This window comes from Schistocerca gregaria, chromosome 5 (genome assembly GCF_023897955.1).
Source record: "Schistocerca gregaria isolate iqSchGreg1 chromosome 5, iqSchGreg1.2, whole genome shotgun sequence".
Taxonomy (NCBI): Eukaryota; Metazoa; Arthropoda; class Insecta; order Orthoptera; family Acrididae; genus Schistocerca; species Schistocerca gregaria.
In genome coordinates this window covers 332,270,603-332,289,910 of record NC_064924.1, presented here as the reverse complement: position 1 = coordinate 332,289,910, position 19,308 = coordinate 332,270,603, and the positions used below count along the sequence as shown (strand labels likewise).

The following is a 19,308-nucleotide window of genomic DNA, read 5'->3' as shown; positions in this document are numbered from 1 at the left end:
ATAAATAAACATGAGGGAGGGGTAGATTACAAGTGATGGTGTCATCCAGGATCAGTTGCTGATAATGAAGTTTTGTCAGTTGCAGAAGAAGGGAGAGTGGTTTGTACTACACAACTAAAATCTATGCATTCATTTTGCACAACTCTATATTTAATTCTTCCACTATGCAGTCAAACGATAGTGATATTTGGAATCAGTCAGATAACATAACCTATAATTGGCAATGAGTGTAGACTAGCACCAAAGAGAATTTGTTGTTAGTATGATTTATAGGAACTGTCTGCACTGATTTGCCTGTAAACCTTGGCTTGTTCTACATCCTTGAAGGCTCTCCTTCATGGTCAAATTTATGGAACATGAAGAATAATTTAGAATGCAATGTACCCTGCATATTTCTAGTTTTAATTTGTACATATTTATAAAAAGTGTGATAAGCAGTATGGACTGAGTTACCAAGTGATCAAAAGTCTTTTAAAAATTACTAAACACTTTAACTCATCAATATGACAGCATGCTGGTAGAATAATTGAAGTAACTTAATAATCTTTATAAATAATCAGTATGCTGTATCATACCATGAATAATCTGTCATAACTCACCCAAGTACAGCTGCCATTCTCTATAAGTGAAAGCATAACAAAAATCAGCAATCAGTCTGCTAATGCTCACTATTAATCCAATCAAGCAGTCATTTAGTTTAACCATTTTGCTTAGCACACTTACTGTGAAAAGTGTTCCTGGAATAGAAAGAAAAAGGAGTATTTTTTATTTTTGTAACTAAATAACTTTTCAGAATGAGATTTTCACTCTGCAGCGGAGTGTGCGCTGATATGAAACTTCCTGGCAGATTAAAATTGTGTGCCCGACCGACACTCGAACTTGGGACCTTTGCCTTTCGCGGGCAAGTCTCTACCATCTGAGCTCCTGCAGGTTCACAGGAGAGCTTCTGTAAAGTTTGGAAGGTAGGAGACAGATACTGGCAGAAGTAAAGCTGTGAGTACCAGGCGTGAGTCGTGCTTTGGTAGCTCAGATGGTAGAGCACTTGCCCGCGAAAGGCAAAGGTCCCGAGTTCGAGTCTCGGTCAGGCACACAGGTTTAATCTGCCAGGAAGTTAAATAACTTTTGTTTCAGATATCAGAGAGTATATAAAAAACAGTCACCTATGAAAGAAATAACTGCACTGTATGTAAAAAAGTAAGTGGCATCTTTTTCATCCCAACCAAATTGCTGTCTCATGAAGAAATATGCAAGTGTTGTCTCCCCTAAAAACAGAGTCTGAGTGTAAGAAGATAAAACAAATGAAGTTACTTCATTCAAAAAAGACAAAGAATTAATACAGCTAACTTACCGAAGGGAGGACCAGCTGATGATATAAATGCACACATTAGTAGACACAACACTAGTCTTTGATAGTTTTCTCTTCTTTTGAATAAGATAAAAAATGTTTCTCTCACAAGACCAAAGTCAAAAAAATTGATTTTTTTGTTTATATCAGTCAAAGAAATTGCATCTTTTTGTATTTCTTTAACATAAAACCAACAATATATAAGGCCACAGGCATATGAGATGGCAGCAATTGAAAACATGCCATAAAATGTAACTTTTTCAAGGAGTATACCACCAATGAATTGTCCAACTAATGAGCACAAAAAAATTACCATGTTTATTATACCAATGCGAAATGTTCTATCTTCTTCTGTTGAAATATCTGACACATAACTATACAGAGCCATGGTGAATACCATATTGCTGCCTGTAATTGCTGGAAATAAGCCCTCAATCACACCTGCAACTTCCACAGGCCACTCCAGGTAATAGTAGGTGCATAGCAAAAGTCCAATGCTAGATAAAAGTTCTCCGAATATTGGAAACAATAGCAAAGGCTTCCGCTTACTGGTCCGGTCACTCCATGAACCAATAAATATTATGAAAATTGCTGGAACTGAGAAACGTAGAATGTTTCTCCAATTTTGCATATTGGCAACTACAGTTTGTATTTTTGTTTCCTCTTCTTTAAGCTCACTTATATTTCTTGCAGTTATTGAATCACACACTGTACTGTTGTATGCAAGATTTACACGACAGGCTTTTTCTAAATTTAAATTGCTAGTTGCAAATGATGTGAGTAACAGTGGCATGCAGTATAATATCGCCAGAGGTTCTACTGTGATGTTAGTTACTATATAGTGAAGCTTCTCCCCAAGTTTTCTATTCATTTTTGTCTCATTGTCATTGCTTCCAGCTGCCTCAGGCCCTGTATCCATTGTGGGATCTACTGAAACACAAATGAAGACCTTATGTAAAAAATGTACAATTCAAAATATTGTATATTATACATTTGCAATTACACGTAAGGAGAAAATATGAGATTTGCTAAATTAGAGGTCTTCTTCGTAAAAAAATCAGTTCCAAGAAACATTTCTTCAAATACAGACTTATGAAGTATAAACATATGTTTAGAAAAGATGAACTGGAAGACTGATGAACATATCATGTCAACAGTATGTAAGGACTTACTGCTGCTATTTCAACTCTGTTTCAGATGATTTCACAATCTGAAACATCTGTTGGAATGAGAAAAATGTTTACTCATCATCAGATAGATAGACATAGAGAGACAGAGAGAGAAGGAGGAGAAGGGACAAAGAAAGAAGGGGCTAGAAGAAAAAAAGAGCCTCCAATCAGAGTTTTACATCCTGTTTACAAAGTTCATGGACATCAAGTACAACTTGTGGTGACCTTGTATTTCCCAGTGTAGGCAGTAATTTTCTGGCTCTGAGTGTAAAACACTTTTTAAAAAAATGTTAACACATATTTGTTATTACCCAATCTTAATTCCATATTTTCCATGCCACTCGTTACACATGTAAAGATACAGTGAAAGTGTTAGTGCAGCTTCTATAATAACTGCTACTAATGCTAAAATGTCAAACAGCCAAGTCATACCCAACATCAGCTGGTAGCAGATGTTCATTGATGATGCATTACATGAAATGCTTAAGATATTGTTTATAATGCCCAATGCAGAGGTGTGAACATTTAATAAAACACAAGAGTCTTTTATGAAATGCAATTATCTGGACAGATAGGGTGCTACAGTTGTTCATGTTCATCACATCTTTTAAGTTACATTTGCTTCCTAGGTAGAGCTAAGGAACAACAGTAATACAATGGCACATCAACCAAGTAGCAGAAACAGTTCTTCTTAGAGCTTATTAATGAGAAACATTGGACCAACAATCTGACTACTCCAACTGAACATCAAAAGCATTATCAAGCCAAAGTGGGAGTATTTGTCAAAATTCTTGCTGGATAATGACACTGATGTTGCCATTGTAAGGAACTGCATGCTTCTGATGAACAGTTCCAAAACAGAGGTCAAATTCTTGGTTCACTGAATTTGGAATAATGTACCATGAAGTGTATGAGTTTCTATCTACACCTGGAGCTTCATAAATGAGGTTTTGCTGATTTCTGAAAATGTGGAGTCTTACATACATAAAATTGCATGGCAACACTTAGAAATATCTGCAAGCCACCTGAGACACTATGGCTGTGACTTTTCATTCACACTGTAGAATGCCATGCAATCTATGTAGGTGCCTTTAGAGTCACCATGAATTTCTGCAGTATTCCGTCAGAGACAGAAATGGATACGTGATTACAGAATGGGCTGGAGAGAAGAAACTTCATCTAGTTTTTGATACAAAGATGAAGGTATTTTCAGGCCAGCTGGTTGGAGCATTGATACAAACTCTGACCTACGTTTTGTCAGCTGCAATGAAAGTAGCTTTCCCATAAATGCCACAAGATAAGTGATAAATGCCTTTCCCCACAGCCAGCACTGAACAGAAATAATACAATTGAAATCACAGTGTCTGTCATCTGAACAACTCTACACACTCAATAGAACTTTCAGAAATCTGAGTGAAGTTATTTGTGGAACTTGACAAGTGTATTTGCTGGATCCTTCCATCACATAACAACTACTAATGCTTCATTGGTGCACTAACAGCAATAACTACAAAGAATAAGCCTAAAGGATATAAAAAATTCCAGGATGGAATGATGAAAATGAAACTTTATTGAAAAGATATCCAAATCATTGCACGAAAGGAGTAAAGTTGTAGGCATCTTTTGTGGTTTTACAAAAGCATTTGACTCCTTGAACCATGCCTTGCTTATCTACAAATTAGACAAATATGCGATTAAGGGCAATACTCTGAATATTGGCTTGCATCAGACTTTCAGAACAGAAAATAAAGGGTAACTACTATTTCAAATGCAGTGAATTATTATTCTAAATGGAGTATAATAAGATTGCCTCAAGGTTCCATTTTGTGGACAACCCTGTTTCTATCCTATGAAAATGACTTACATACAAACATAAATTCCCAATTAGTTCTGTCTGCAGATGATATTTCTATTTTAATGGAAAATGATGCTGAGAAAAAATTCTGTGCTCCATTGTAAGCACTCTGGTTACCTTAGAAAACTGGTTCCATTGAAATGGGTTCAAATTGAACACAACAAAGATCCATATGATATTAGAGAAGGAAAGTTGCTACTGACCATGTAGCGGGGATGCTGAGTCACGATAGGCACAACATAAAGATTCACACAATTATAGTTTTCGGCCTTTAAGGCCTTTGTCAGCAATAGACACACACAAACACACATGCACACACACACACACACACACACACACACACACACACACACACACACACACACATGCAAACGCAACTTGCATACATGTCTGCAGTCTCAGGTAACTGAAACCACACTGCGGTTACAGTTATCTGAGACTGCAGACGTGTGTGCAAGTTGCATTTGCATGAGTGAGTGTGTGTGTGTGTGTGTGTGTGTGTGTGTGTGTGTGTGTGTGTGTGTGTCTATTGCTGACAAAGGCCTTAATGGCTGAAAGCTATAATTGTGTGAATTTTGTTGTTGTTCCTATCCCAACTCAGGATCTCCGCTATATGGTGAGCAGCAACTTTCCTTCTCTAATATTGTTACATTCCATCCTGACTTTTCCATTCTTTGAAGATCCAAATGATATATTTCAAAAACCAAACACTGAAATGTGTGGAACTTAAACTACAATGTAACAATCAGCTTATGGAGGAAGTTGAATGATCTAATATCCTAGGACTAAATGTGGACAAGAACTTAAGCCGGAATACACATATTGACTTCCCATCAAATAAACTAAGCATTTTTGTATTTGCAATAAAAATACTAGAAAATTCCATCTGATAAGTATACAAAAGATAGCATACCACAGTTATTTTGAATCTGTCATTATATATGGTATGGTTTTCTGGGGAAGTCACGTAGTGTATATCAAATACTGAAACTGCAGAAGAAAATTGTCAGATACATGTGTACTGCACGGCAAACAGAGTCTTATGGCCCATTGTTTCAGAAAATATGAATCCTAATTGTGCCCCCATACAGATTTACAAAATTAGAATCTTCTTTCACAGCAGATAAAAATTACAGGGTGGCCCACAAAATGTGTTACCAATTGTTTCTTTCACAATTTACAACGCACATTAGATGTCCCATTGGGATCTTTACAGTAGAGCTTGGAAAAACAAATGAGTTACGAAATGACATGTAATTCGTGATACTGCTGCTAGGAGACTAGTAAGCAAAAAGCAAAAATGGCTGACAATGGAAGACTGACGACACAGCAACGATCGGCAATTGTGTTATTTTTTCATGAAACGAAAAGCATTGTTGTGACTCAGAGGCATTTTTGACAACAGTTTAACACACGATGGGTCCCTTGCAAGAAGACCATCCACAGGTTGTACGATAAATTTGTACAGGAAGGAACAGTATTGGAAACAAAGCGACCTCGACCTAAGCCTGTTTGTTCGCTGGAGAATATTGAAGTGGTACAAGTTGGTGTACAGAGAAGTCCTGGAAAATCATGTAGAAAGGCAGCAGTACAGCTGGGAATATCCAGATGCTCCATTCAACGCATTCTTAAAAGTGACCTGCATATATACCCATACAAGATGACCTGTGCACAGATGCTCACTGATGAACACAAGTTTGCTCAGTGGGCGGAGGATAGGGAAGAAATTCTCAACAACGTTTGGTTTTCAGACAAGGCACATTTTCAGTTAGATGGTGTGGTTAACAAACAAAATGTATGTTTTTGGGCCACTGAAAACCCACAAGTGCATCATGCTCCGAGGATTACAGTGTGGGCAGCAATTTCCAGTCACGGACTTACTGGACCATTTTTCTTTGAAGAAACTGTGAACAGCGAGCATTATTTTAGCATGCTACACAATAGCTTCATTCCACAGCTTCTTGCTATTGCCTTGACCTTCAACACGCAGTGGTTCATGCCTGATGGAGCAAGGCCACATACTGCAAACACTGTGTTGGAGTTTTTACATGAGCATTTCGACATGTGGGTAATTTCACTCAGGTTTCCAGGTTGCTTCAATGATGGACAAAACTGGCCCCCCAATAGTCCAGACCTCAATCCATGTGACTTTTTTCTTTGGGGTACCTAAAGGAAAAAATTTTCCTGAAACATCCACGTGCTTTAATGGAGCTCAGAAGACTTATTCTTCAAGCTTGCAGTGAAATTACAGAAGACATGTGCCGTAGGGTAATCACTAACTTCAGCATTCGTTTGAAGGAAGTTAGGAAATGAAATAGTGGACATATTGAGCATGTGCTGAGTTAGAATAAATCTCCATGGATGGCTCTTCATTGTAGTATATGTTCCTTTCAGATTGTATTGCCAATAAAGTTTATATTCAAAAACAAAATGGTAACACATTTTGTGAGCCACCCTGTATTTGAGAAGAATCATTTTCACCACACATATATCGTGAGAAATGAAAATAATTTAGGCTACCCATGCATCAATTGAAATTATGTGCATGGACTCTACAGTATATGGGGATGACAATATATAACAAGTTAATGTGCAAAAGCATATTTAATATGAAGCCAGAGATCCTAAAAACATGGCTACAGCAGATTCTGTGGGAAAAATGCTACTATTCAGTAGGAGAACTCATAGAGGATGAAATGATAATTTGAATGAGGGGGTAATTAAGTATCAGTCTTTATTGTATGTATACATAACACAGCTGTATTATTATAATAATTATTATGCAATTTGTTAACATCAGTTGTTCTATGTTGACATGTCTCTTGTACATGAATCAAATTATGTAGATTATGTACATTATTTGACTAGAAGAAGGGATCGGTTGGTAGGACATGTTCTGAGACATCGAGGGATCACCAATTTAGTATTGGAGGGCAGCATGGAGGGTAAAAATCGTAGAGGGAGACCAAGAGATGAATACACTAAGCAGATTCAGAAGGATGTAGGCTGCAGTAGGTACTGGGAGATGATGAAGTTTGCACAGGATAGAGTAGCATGGACAGCTGCATCAAACCAGTCTCAAGACTGAAGACCACAACAACAACAACATGTACATTATGAGGCTAATAAACAACTATTCATAATACAATATATCGGAGCTTTCAGCAAAGTGGTGACCATGATATAGTGACTGAACTACTATCAACTGGGGATACATTGGCCATTAGGAGGCAACAAGTAGGAAAAACACTCATTTTCAGTATGTGCAGATGCATCAACATTTGCAAGTAGTACCTAACCTAAACAATAGATGGCAGCACTAGCAAGATTCTCAGATATTTGAAATGCTTCAAAAAGAAGCCACTAATGTCCAATGATAACATTTTGAACAGCAAGGAAGAAGCACGAATTTTGTTATCTTCCTACTTTGTGTTGTTGGTTCATGCATACAAGTGTGGAACATTTCGCAGTTGACAATGAACTACCATAAGTAGTTACTTTTATACTCTGAAAATAAGGTCGAGTAATTCTTCACATTTTATTATTAATCTGGAACTTGTTAAATTGTGGGATGGTCTGCACCAAGTCTATACCTACTTCTTCTAGTTCTGTCCCCAAAAAGAGGGGAGGACTCAGGAAAATAAAAGAGACTTTTGAAAACACAGGAACTGACACTGATAATGTTAGTGTTCAAGATTCATCATCAGAGTTGGGGTTCTCTGAGGAAGAGCTCAGAAGAACTTACAGCTATGGGACTATTTCAGAAGCAAGATCTGTTTGCCAATCTGAATGTGGGCTGTTTTGTGACTGTTATATACAAAAAACATAAGTACCCTGGTGTAATCACAGGGGTGAATTCAGTGGAAGTCACTACAGCAGAGAGTGTAGAGAAATGTAAAAAATACTGAAAGTGGTGTCACAAGAAAGATGTAATGACATATGTCAGACCACCTGTTGTAAATATCTCCATCAAAACGACTTTTCGAGAGGGGATACTTTTGAGCTCCATAGTTAGAAAATTTTATGTAATGTAGAGGCTAGAGAATTCCTATTCTTTTGTTTGAGTATTTTAATTCATTTTATTAATTTGTAAGTGTCATGTCTGTTGTATACACAACAGACATTGTCTGTCTTTGTTTGAATCTGTTCAATTTAGTGTGTTCACATTAGTATTGCCATGTTTTATTGCTATGTTACCATAATTCTTTAGTCTAAGACATTTTAAATACTTATTACTTAGCAAAAATTTTCTGGGACCACATACCACTACTTTGCTGTAATGTTGGCCCAGATTTTGAAAAGGTAGAATCACGTACCCAAAAGCAATGCAATAGCCCCTAATGTGGTTTAAGTGCTAAGTAAAGGCCTATTAACTAGGAAACAGTGGCTGTGAAATGATTAGAGTAGTTTCATTTGAAACAAAAATAAGTCCTGAAATAATTGGAATAAAGTAGCCTCAGGTGATTGTATTTTTGTTCAGCTTGGACATATCTTGGATGCAAAAATGGACAGAAACAGGTAAAAATATGGGCTTGACCCACTTGAGCAGGACAGCATGCAGTCTTCTGAAAAGATTCGGAGGAAGTGGAACAGTATGAGGAAATATTTCTATAGTGGCACCAAACCATATTTCTTCCCAAGTTGTTACTACATCAAGAATACTATCCAGCTACAAACATACCGGCGTTATTATATGTCAGCTTCGTGATCTGTAAATGTCTGGATCTACATAATTAGAATATGCAAATCCCTTCACAGTTTCACATACTGACATGGCAATGAAGGACTTCAAGCATTTTATGAGTCCTGGATTTGATGACATCCATCCTGAATGTTACAGGAGGATATGCTAAGAAGAATTTGGTGCACTTCTTTACTGTCATCCTATAGACTGGTCACTTACCATCAAACATCAAGAAAGCAAAAATAATTTCTACTTTGATAACTGGTCAACCCAGCAAGAAGGTAGAAAATTATCACCTTATAGCACTTCTTAACTCCTTCTACAAACTCTTTGAAAGGATGCTCCATAATCAAACAAATAGTGATATCCTAGAGCATATTACAATTGATTAGTCAGATTTCAGGTAAGGTTGCAGCTGCTGTGACTATATGTTGTCGCTTCCATTCTTCACAGAGACTGAGTTCTAAATGAAGCTAAGATCATCCAAAACATTTGTTGATCACACTGCTGCTTTTGGCACTTCAAATTATACCTTGCAGAACAATAGTGCAACCTGCTAATAGCCTATTAAGTGATTAGAAAATTCCAGGTAATCGTTGGAAACAAGACAAGGAAGGAGAGGAGTTTCAACAACAGATTGTCCCAACGATCACCTCTCACCGTTAGTATTTGACTTGTACCTCGCTGACTTTCCTGATACTTCACCCAGAAAATTCTGCTAAGCCTATGGTGTGGCTCTGGCCATAGAACCTAAGGAAAATAGAGATGACAGAAAAGATGCTGACAAAAGTCTTGGCTATTCTGGAGTATTATTTGAAACTCTGGTGACTCCAATGCAATGTGAACAAAAGGTTTGAAACTCTGGTGACTCCAATGCAATGTGAACAAAAGATTTGAATAATCATTTGAGCACTCATTTGAATAATCATTTGATGAGAAAGTGTGAGGCAACAGAATTTTTGCATAGTTAAACTAATGATTGTTCCCTCCAGAGTTAGAAGTACAAAATTGTTGTACATTCACAGTCATGTATAAATAACAAAATGTGTTGTTTATCTATGGAGGGTGTGTCTAAAATAACTCACAGATTGGCATTTTTGCATGTGATATACATCAGTATAAATATTAGTGTTGCACTGTTATTCATTTGAGGTACTTCTTGGTCAGTATGTTGTGATTGGACCTTGCGGCAAACTCTGTCACATCACAACAAGTTCCTCATGAAGCTTCCAACACCACAGAGACTGCTGAAGGGTCCCTCAGAGTAGGCAGGATTCAGAATCCCTAAGAAAATGTGTAGATCAAATCTCATAGAGCAGCTGTTACTTTGCTTCAGTGTAATTCAGATATCCACACTGAAAGTACACTTTTATGTGTTCATGCAATAAATTTACGTGGATATATAACTCAACTATGGAAGCTCTAGAATGGAATAATGACAATATTATGAAAAGGATAGATTGCTACTCACTATCTAGAGGAGGTGCTGAGTTGCAGACAGGCAAAACAAAAATACTGCTCAACAAGTAAGCCTTGGTGACCTGAGACAGTGGTCATGCATCTGTGAGCTGTGATTGTTTGAATGTGTTTTTATGTGTGTTGTCTGATTTACAAGTAGGCCTTTCCATTTTTCAAATGTAAATGTTTAAATTACATCATTTCAAGAATTCCCCATTCTGTGAGGATTGGACTGTTAGAAAGTGCACAGTTTTACATTTATGAACATTTAAAACAAGTTGCCAGACTTCATACCACTTTTAAATGTTAGCAAGAAGACAAGTGCCAACTTTTGATGGCGTGGGTGCTTGCCCAAATAATGTCTTAACCAGATTATTATCTCAGTGGGACAGCATCGCAACCATGCTGACCTCGGGGACCCTGGGGGACCCAGCGACCCGCCGACCTTGGGGTCTCATGAAACATGAAACATGACTGAACATTTGTGCTGGTTTTTTCAGACAGCACATCATTTGTAATGTGACAGAATTTTGGTCACATACTGTCCTTGCACCTGAGCAATGTAAGATAAATATTTCATTATAAAACATATTCATTAAGTTTTGCCAAATATGATTTGGCAAATAATTACAAGATTTTGTTTTTTATGTTTTGCGTTGAATGAGTGAGGATCAGAGCAACATGGCTTCATATATTTCATTGGTAATGGACCCATCACCATGCCACTCAGAGTGTCACTTTTAGAAGGTGCTCAACAACTGCAAGAAGATATCACTATTTTGTTCTCATTCCTTGCACTCATTATCATTCGTTGTTGCGGTCATCAGTCCAAAGACTGGTTTGATGCAGCTCTCCATCCTCATTATTTATAGATTGTAATTATAAAATCAACAAAAATGACATGCAAATTTGCTTGAATTCAACCTCTGTAGTAGGAAGTTCAGTATTGAAGGATTGTACGATATGCTACTGAATTGAAGTAAGATGGAAAACTCTGTAACTGTGAAGTGTAAGATAAGATAATAATAAATGATTTTCAGTGGAGCGAAATGGCATAATTTCATTGTTTGAATCAACGTACTTTGCCAAAGGGTATTTACCTGAGCAAAGTTTAAAAAATTATAAGTAATATTGCAGTATAGTTTCAAAGAAATATTACATTGGCAAAGTCTATATTATGTAACTACTTATTAACATGAAAGATATATTGCTAAAAAATGATAACCATTTCATCAGAAATATGAAGTTCATGCATCTTAAGTGATAAAGGAATGAGAGATATCTAACACCTAAAATAAGAGAAAGGCAACCACTTACCTATAGTAGATTGGTGTGTGGCACACAGAAACACATAATACAAAACAGTTACCACTAGCTTTCAAGATCTTGCTCTTTTCCTAAGTGAATTACTGAATCTCAGAATTCTCAAAAGCATCTAGTACATGAGTTACACCTGACTATACCAACACACTAACAACTAATACAGAACTAAAATCCTACATCATCCTGTAAACTGCCAAAATATTTGGATGTTAATAATTCCCAGAAACAATGAGAAATCAAACGAACTATGCACACAAATAGTATAGACCTACATATACAGACAAGGAATATGATTTTGATAGTATGCAAGCAAAGGGTCATGTAACAATGAGGTATATCACAGAATTTGTGGTGACCATGGGTGGACTTGAATATAATCCAGAGTTACAGGACATTGAAAAAAATATTGACTATATGAAGAAAGAAGAAAAGGCAGATTTGATTAAGTTCTACAAGTGGAGATTGCTGGTGGGATGTGGGAGAGTGGTGGAAAGATCATCAGTAGTGCATTTCACGGTGTGCATGGCATCACAAATGCTTCTGGATGCGAGCACACAAGCTTGATAATGCAGAGTTGAAAGTGCACCTAGATCAGTATTGAGACAGCAGGTGAGGCCATACAAATAGTAGTGTATTCAGTTAACATTGTGAACAGTGAGTTGTGAACAGTACTCATTGTGTAAAGTGATGTCTGAAAAAGCTACATTTATTTGTACTCGATTTTGAAAATGTAATGAAATACGAGAGTAGTAGAGGAAAAATTGAGTAATAATTATTATTGAGTAATAATTATTACTGTGTAATTTTCCCAGAAAGGGTTAAAATTAAGTTCTTGAAGCTAAAATACTTAACTCAGAAAAATGAAATGAAATGTGTACATTTGATTAAAGAAATGTTGCAAGAGATAACAAAAGCTAATAATGAGGACATAAAAGCTAACAACAAGGCAATAAAAGAATTAAAGGTTGATAATGAAGCACTGATAGGAAATCTAAAAGAGAAACTGAAGGTTAATATAGTGGAAGTAGATGGGAATACTGAAATGCTAGAACCTAATGATGTGGTATGTACTGAAGACTTAACAGATGAAGTAAGGGCTAATACTTAACCTGCAGTTATGTTACATGCACAGCTTGAAATTCACATTCAAGACTGTTGAGAGGAAAAGAAATTATTGAAACCATATATACGTAAGATTGCTAATGAGTTAAATTACTTAAAAATTCATATATTTAAATATACTGATAAAATTAACAGAGAATCTAAATAAATAAGTGTTTGATAATATCAACATGGAAAAAATAAATTTTTGGAGACAATCAATGAAGTAAGCTTTGAATTGCACAATAAAGAAGACAAACATTTCATGGACATAGAAAACAAAATCAAACTAGGAAAGAATGAGACAGAGTTATTAAAAGAAAACAGATGGGAACTAATAGCAAGATACTACAAGCCTGATAACAAAAGGTTATAAAAAACTATTGCAGTTGAGTTGGCAGATGGTAAAAGATGGAGTATTAAGTATTGTTTAAAGGATGACTGCATGAAATGAAGAGAGCTCTGTTCAAACTAAATATAACTATACCTGGCTCATGAATCTTCAATTAACCCACAATGATGTGTGTTGTAAAAGTTTGAATGAAAATAGAGAGTGTTAAATGAATCCAAAAATTTAAAAGGAAATTAAATTATCTAGAGAAACTAGAAACTTCTGCAAGCAGCTTAGTTAAAGAATGATAGAAGAATGTTTGACTAGAAAACAGCAATAGTTTGGACAGTAAATTCCCTCTATTTAGACCTGATGGTATAATCCACCCATTAATAATTCTGAAAACCTTTGAGGGTGCAATCCAAACTTCCTCATATCATGCACATAAAGAACATTTTGCTATAGGACATTTGGAGAGAATCTGAAGAACAGTGTGTGCTGAATGCTGGATAATTTCACAATTGGGAAGAATTTTGCCACAAGTATTGATCAGAACCAAAACAAAAGGATCTTGTAATAAAAGTTGTGGTAGTTATAGAACATTTTTTGAATGGTATTTAATGTGAATAAAATTTCTCCATCCAACCAGAGCCTTGATTAGTAGGATGCTTGTCTACTTAACCAAGAAAATGTTAGGCAGAGAATGGCAGAAAGCTTTGTCCATTTTCAGCTGTCTAGAACAATTAGATACCTTTCCGAAGGCAAGATAGTTGAATGAGGAAGAATGTATAAAAAAATTTTTAAAAAGGAGAGTAACACTGATAAGAAGATTTAGAAGTAAACAATAGCCTCGATTGAACCTCAAGGAGTTCCCATTCTTTGTGAATTTGTAACTAATGCCTATAAAATCTTGATTCAGTTATTATATTTCTTCTTATTTCATTTTCTTTGGAGTGATCCTTCCTTCTTCCTACTCTGTAGTTTATTTTACTACCTGTTTATATCTTAATTTAAAAAAAGAAGAGAGAAACATAGTAAGTTTTACCACTGGTACAAAGAGCCTTCAGTTATAATAGACAAATCACAATGAAAGGTATTATTTTTGAAAGAACTGGAGATTGGTGAAGTTCATGGGTTACATAATACAGGTGGAGTAAGAATTTATTGAGTACTTACTGTAAGTAAGTTACTAAGGGAAATAGTTTTCCTGTCTTTAGAACTGATAGTATAAGCAGGTGTGACAATCTCACTGAAATATGTTTTTGTAAGTCTTTTACTGACTGCTACTTTTAGGAGGTAGGGTCTGTTTATATCTTAATTTAAAAAAAGAAGAGAGAAACATAGTAAGTTTTACCACTGGTACAAAGAGCCTTCAGTTATAATAGACAAATCACAATGAAAGGTATTATTTTTGAAAGAACTGGAGATTGGTGAAGTTCATGGGTTACATAATACAGGTGGAGTAAGAATTTATTGAGTACTTACTGTAAGTAAGTTACTAAGGGAAATAGTTTTCCTGTCTTTAGAACTGATAGTATAAGCAGGTGTGACAATCTCACTGAAATATGTTTTTGTAAGTCTTTTACTGACTGCTACTTTTAGGAGGTAGGGTCTGTTTTAAATTTATAAAATTTTTACTTTTGTATTTGAAAAGAAAGAGGATACTAAAGTCATTATATTTATGGGAGTTTGATTAAAAGAAGATCAATGTTGGGTTTAACAATTGTTGAAAAATGACTGATAACATATATGTGGGCAATAGAGCAAGGCATGGCGGAATTTTCAACACTTTCAGTGGAGAATGTAGCAATTGTTGTGATTACCGGTTGGCTACCATAGATGGGGTTGAAACTACTTTTTGAGGATTCAGTGAGGAAGACTCAATGTACTCATTCTGCAGGATGACAGACACCACTCGTCTGGGTTTTGGGGACAATTCTTACTTACAGAGGGGTACTGGGATGGGGTGTGGGGTAGATTAACTATCTCCTAGGTCTATCGACTTTACTTCTCAGGATCCATTTCCCTGGATCTGAAAATTTATCTTTTTGTTTATGGCCAGCCTGTACCAATCCTGATAACAAAGCCCCTCTTTCCCCTCCATATGTTGCATCACATGCATCCGTCAAAATCACAATGTTTCCCAGTACTCACAGTGCTTTTTGTGTTCTTTTCATGAAAGATTGTTGGATCCTAAGCTTAGGAATTAATAGGTAATAAATCAGAGAGGTATTTAAGAGTGATGTGAATATTTGTCATGAGGCAGCTAGATTAAAACAACTGTGAACTGTCAATTAGCACACACAAAGGAAGAAAACTTGATATCTTTCAGATTTTATCCTTTGATGAGTTAAAATAAAATAAAATATACAAATTAATGACGATGTAAATAAAACAGAAAGAAACTTCCACATGGGAAAAATATATTAAAAATAAAGATTCCAAGACTTACCAAGCGGGAAAGCGCCGGCAGACAGGCACATGAACAAAACACACAAACACACACACAAAATTACGAGCTTTCGCAACTAGCAGTTGCTTCGTCAGGAAGGAAGGAAGGAGAGGGAAAAATGAAAGGGTGTGGGTTTTAAGGGAGAGGGTAAGGAGTCATTCCAATCCCGGGAGCGGAAAGACTTCCCTTAGGGGAAAAAAAAAGGACAGGTGTACACTCGCACACACACACACATATCCATCCGCACATCCGCTTGTGTCTGTGTATGTGCGGATGGATATGTGTGTGTGTGTGCGAGTGTACACCTGTCCTTTTTTTCCCCTAAGGGAAGTCTTTCCGCTCCCGGGATTGGAATGACTCCTTACCCTCTCCCTTAAAACCCACACCCTTTCATTTTTCCCTCTCCTTCCTTCCTTCCTGACGAAGAAACTGCCAGTTGCGAAAGCTCGTAATTTTGTGTGTGTGTTTGTGTGTTTTGTTCATGTGCCTGTCTGCCGGCGCTTTCCCGCTTGGTAAGTCTTGGAATCTTTATTTTTAATAAAATATACAAATATACATACACTCACACACTTGCAGGCACACAGCTATTCCCCTGCAGGGTGTCAGATAGACTGGCAGTACCAATATTCTTTCTGTGGAAGGTGGATTGATTGTGATGGGGGCAAGAAGAGGGACTGGGAGTGGGCGGTTAGCAGCTTAGAGGTACACAGCCAGTTTGCTGGCTAGGAATGCATGAGAGAGGGTTGGTAGGTATATGGGCTGGCACAACTGTAGTGGCCAGTGGGAAGGCAGCACATGCTGAAGGCAATATGGTGATGTGAATTGAGAGGGGGTGAAAAAATGGAGGATGGGGAAGTTATTAGGTGGAGGTTAGTGGGACAGTAGGTTACCTGAGACTGAGGCCAGGATTATTACGAGAGAGGAGGATGTATTGTGAGGATAATTCCCACTTGCGTAGTTCAGAGAAGCTGCTCGTGGAGGGAGGGATCCAGATAACTCAGGCTGTGGGGCAGCCATTGAAACTGAGCCTGTTGTGCTTAGCTCCATGTTGTGCCATCAGATGGCCAACTTGTTCTTGACAACAGTATGGCAGTGTCCATTCACCCTGGGGGACAGCTGGTTGGCAGTCATAGTAACAAAAAAGGCTGTGCAGTGATTGCAGCAGAGTTGGTATATGACATGGCTACTTTCACCTTGGATGGGGTATGATAAGCCTGTGACAGGACTAGAATAGGAGGTGCTGGGTTGGCAGACTGGTCAGGTCTTGCACCTTGGTCTCTCCTATGGCAAGTGGTTTTATTCTGCTGTACAATGAAATATCAATATAAAATGAAATATCAATATTTACCAGTCAAAACTCTATTTTTCATCATTCAAGAATAATTTAACTGTAGTAATAAGAACCAATGATGTGTTACCATGCATATCATCAACCAGTAACAAGTTTATTCATTGACAGTATCACAGGTTATGACTGGCTTGCATCTATGGATTGCTAAATATCAATCAAGCAATACTTAAGTACATTTCCAGCAAACCAGTTTGAAGCTATGAAGAATAACTGAATGTGGTTACATAAGTTGTCTGCTTCAGCACATAGCACCTTGACCATATTGTAGAGATAGTGGGCACTGTGCAACACATTCCAGCCCACCACGTCAACACTTAACAGCAATGTGAGACATTGTTTAAGAGTGTACATCGGCGTCTACCTTTCCAGCTATAAACATCTAGTGGGTCAAGAACAATGTATTTGTTTGTTTTTATGATGATAAATATTTTGTACTGGGCAAATATGGTGCATAACTAGCACTGAGTGAATAATAGACAACTTCAAGTCCCATAAAGTTCTTTTAAATCCAAGGCCATGACTGTTTACTTGGATGTTATAGCAATAACTTTGTGTCAGTATATTAAATAATTAGGATGTGAGTTCAATAGCCATAGATCTCATAAGAGATCACAAAAAATCTGAGCTTTTTTTAAATACATTCATGCTACAGGTCAATGAAAAATTTTCATCGATAAATAACAGTTTTATTCAATTAGATTCAAGTTTGAACCAAATGGATACCAGATTACAACAGAAGGAATTAAATATCAACACTTCTATGACACAGGTCAATGAGAGAATGGATAGATTGGAAACTACACTGACCTAGTGCTCAGACATGTACAAGAAATAGACACAGAGTTGGAATTATTGAACAGCAAGATAAAGGGTCAGTTATGACACATAAATTCTGTTAAGACCACCCAAGCCACAATAACTGAATGGCTCAAAACAGTAGAAACTGGAATACTAGAGACTAATACTGATGTATAAAAATTGACAAATAGAGATGTAGAAAAACTATCATTTAATTAAAGAAAATGATATTTATTTACAAACACTGGATTGCCAAATGAGCATGGTAGTACTACATTACACTCATAGGTGAATAATACCTTGCACACTCAAGACATCCCATCTTTATTCTTTGGCATCGTCAGAGCCTTTTGCAGTAGCATGACTGCATAAAATCTTCTCACTTTTCAAGCTGTGTCAATTTCAATAAAATTATTGAGCTTTCTGTTACTGTAATCAGGAGTAAAACTACTGACTGCCAGGACTGGACACATACCTTTCCTCTACAATGAGGACAAAATGTGCAGTGTGAAACTGCTGGAAAAACTGCACAAAAAGAAATCACATCTGCTGAGTTCTTTAGAATTTTTGCAATGCTGCTGGGGAAAGGAGGTAATTACTTGCTTTGCTACAATTAAGCATCACATCTCAACTGCTTTAGTGGACAGAAACTTGAAGAGGACAAGTCATGCCACAGTGAGGCAGCTGATACAGCAGACAAGATATGAGCTGGATCTTAATACCAGGAACCTGTTTATCATCATCAATTTTTGCCATCAACTTTGTCACCATTTTATTGGGACTGGGTAGATGTAACCACTGCAGCATAACAGCTTGCTAGTTTGTGCAAGACAATGTGTAAGCAACATAACAAGTTTGACCACTTAACTCCTGGAGGAACTGACATGGACAATGATAAGGCCCACAGAACAGATGTTAAACAATCCATACAAGAACTGGACAAAGGCTCTGTGGCAGTGCTGAGTAAAGGCCTTAATTTTTCACCAGTCTCACAATATCTGCCAGTTTTGGAAATTATCAGTGGAATAGAGCAACGTATTAGGGATTTCTTGCACAACACAGCTGACGGTGTCACACTAATAGCCAGCCATATTCTGTCAATGACTAAGCCACCAAAATCAAATATTAGCCATGAGGAACGACATGGCTTATGCTTATTGTGTCAGAATAAGGACTTGGTTGCCTTGCCAGCTGAGAAAGGAAATGCCACCGTGGTTCTGAACATTGAAGACTACCACCTGTAGGTGCTAAATTTATTAGAAGATGATGCATTCTGGAAGCTTAGTCACAATCTGACACAGGTAATAGTCAGGAAGACAGGGAAATTATTAAAGGAATCTGGTTTATCAGATGTCATGGGGAAGAAATTAATGCCTCATACCACCCGACGTCCCAGGCTTTATGGAGTGCACGAGATACATAAGGAACATGTTCCTCTTAG

The 19,308-nt window shown here is 37.0% G+C and overlaps 1 protein-coding gene across 3 annotated transcripts in view; it reads right to left on the bottom strand.

Annotated features, from left to right (window-relative positions):
• LOC126272199 (proton-coupled folate transporter-like) overlaps nt 1–19,308 on the bottom strand; it is a 236,990-nt gene that overhangs the window by 61,149 nt on the left and 156,533 nt on the right. For 2 of the 3 annotated variants that reach the window (XM_049974879.1, XM_049974881.1), the window contains exons 2-4: nt 1,349–2,275; nt 1,161–1,262; nt 600–737 (exon numbers count right to left, since the gene is read on the bottom strand). In XM_049974879.1, coding sequence (XP_049830836.1) covers nt 600–737; nt 1,161–1,262; nt 1,349–2,275 — 1,167 coding nt within the window. The remainder of the gene's footprint in view (nt 1–599; nt 738–1,160; nt 1,263–1,348; nt 2,276–19,308) is intronic. The other variant, XM_049974880.1, reaches the window with a different exon arrangement.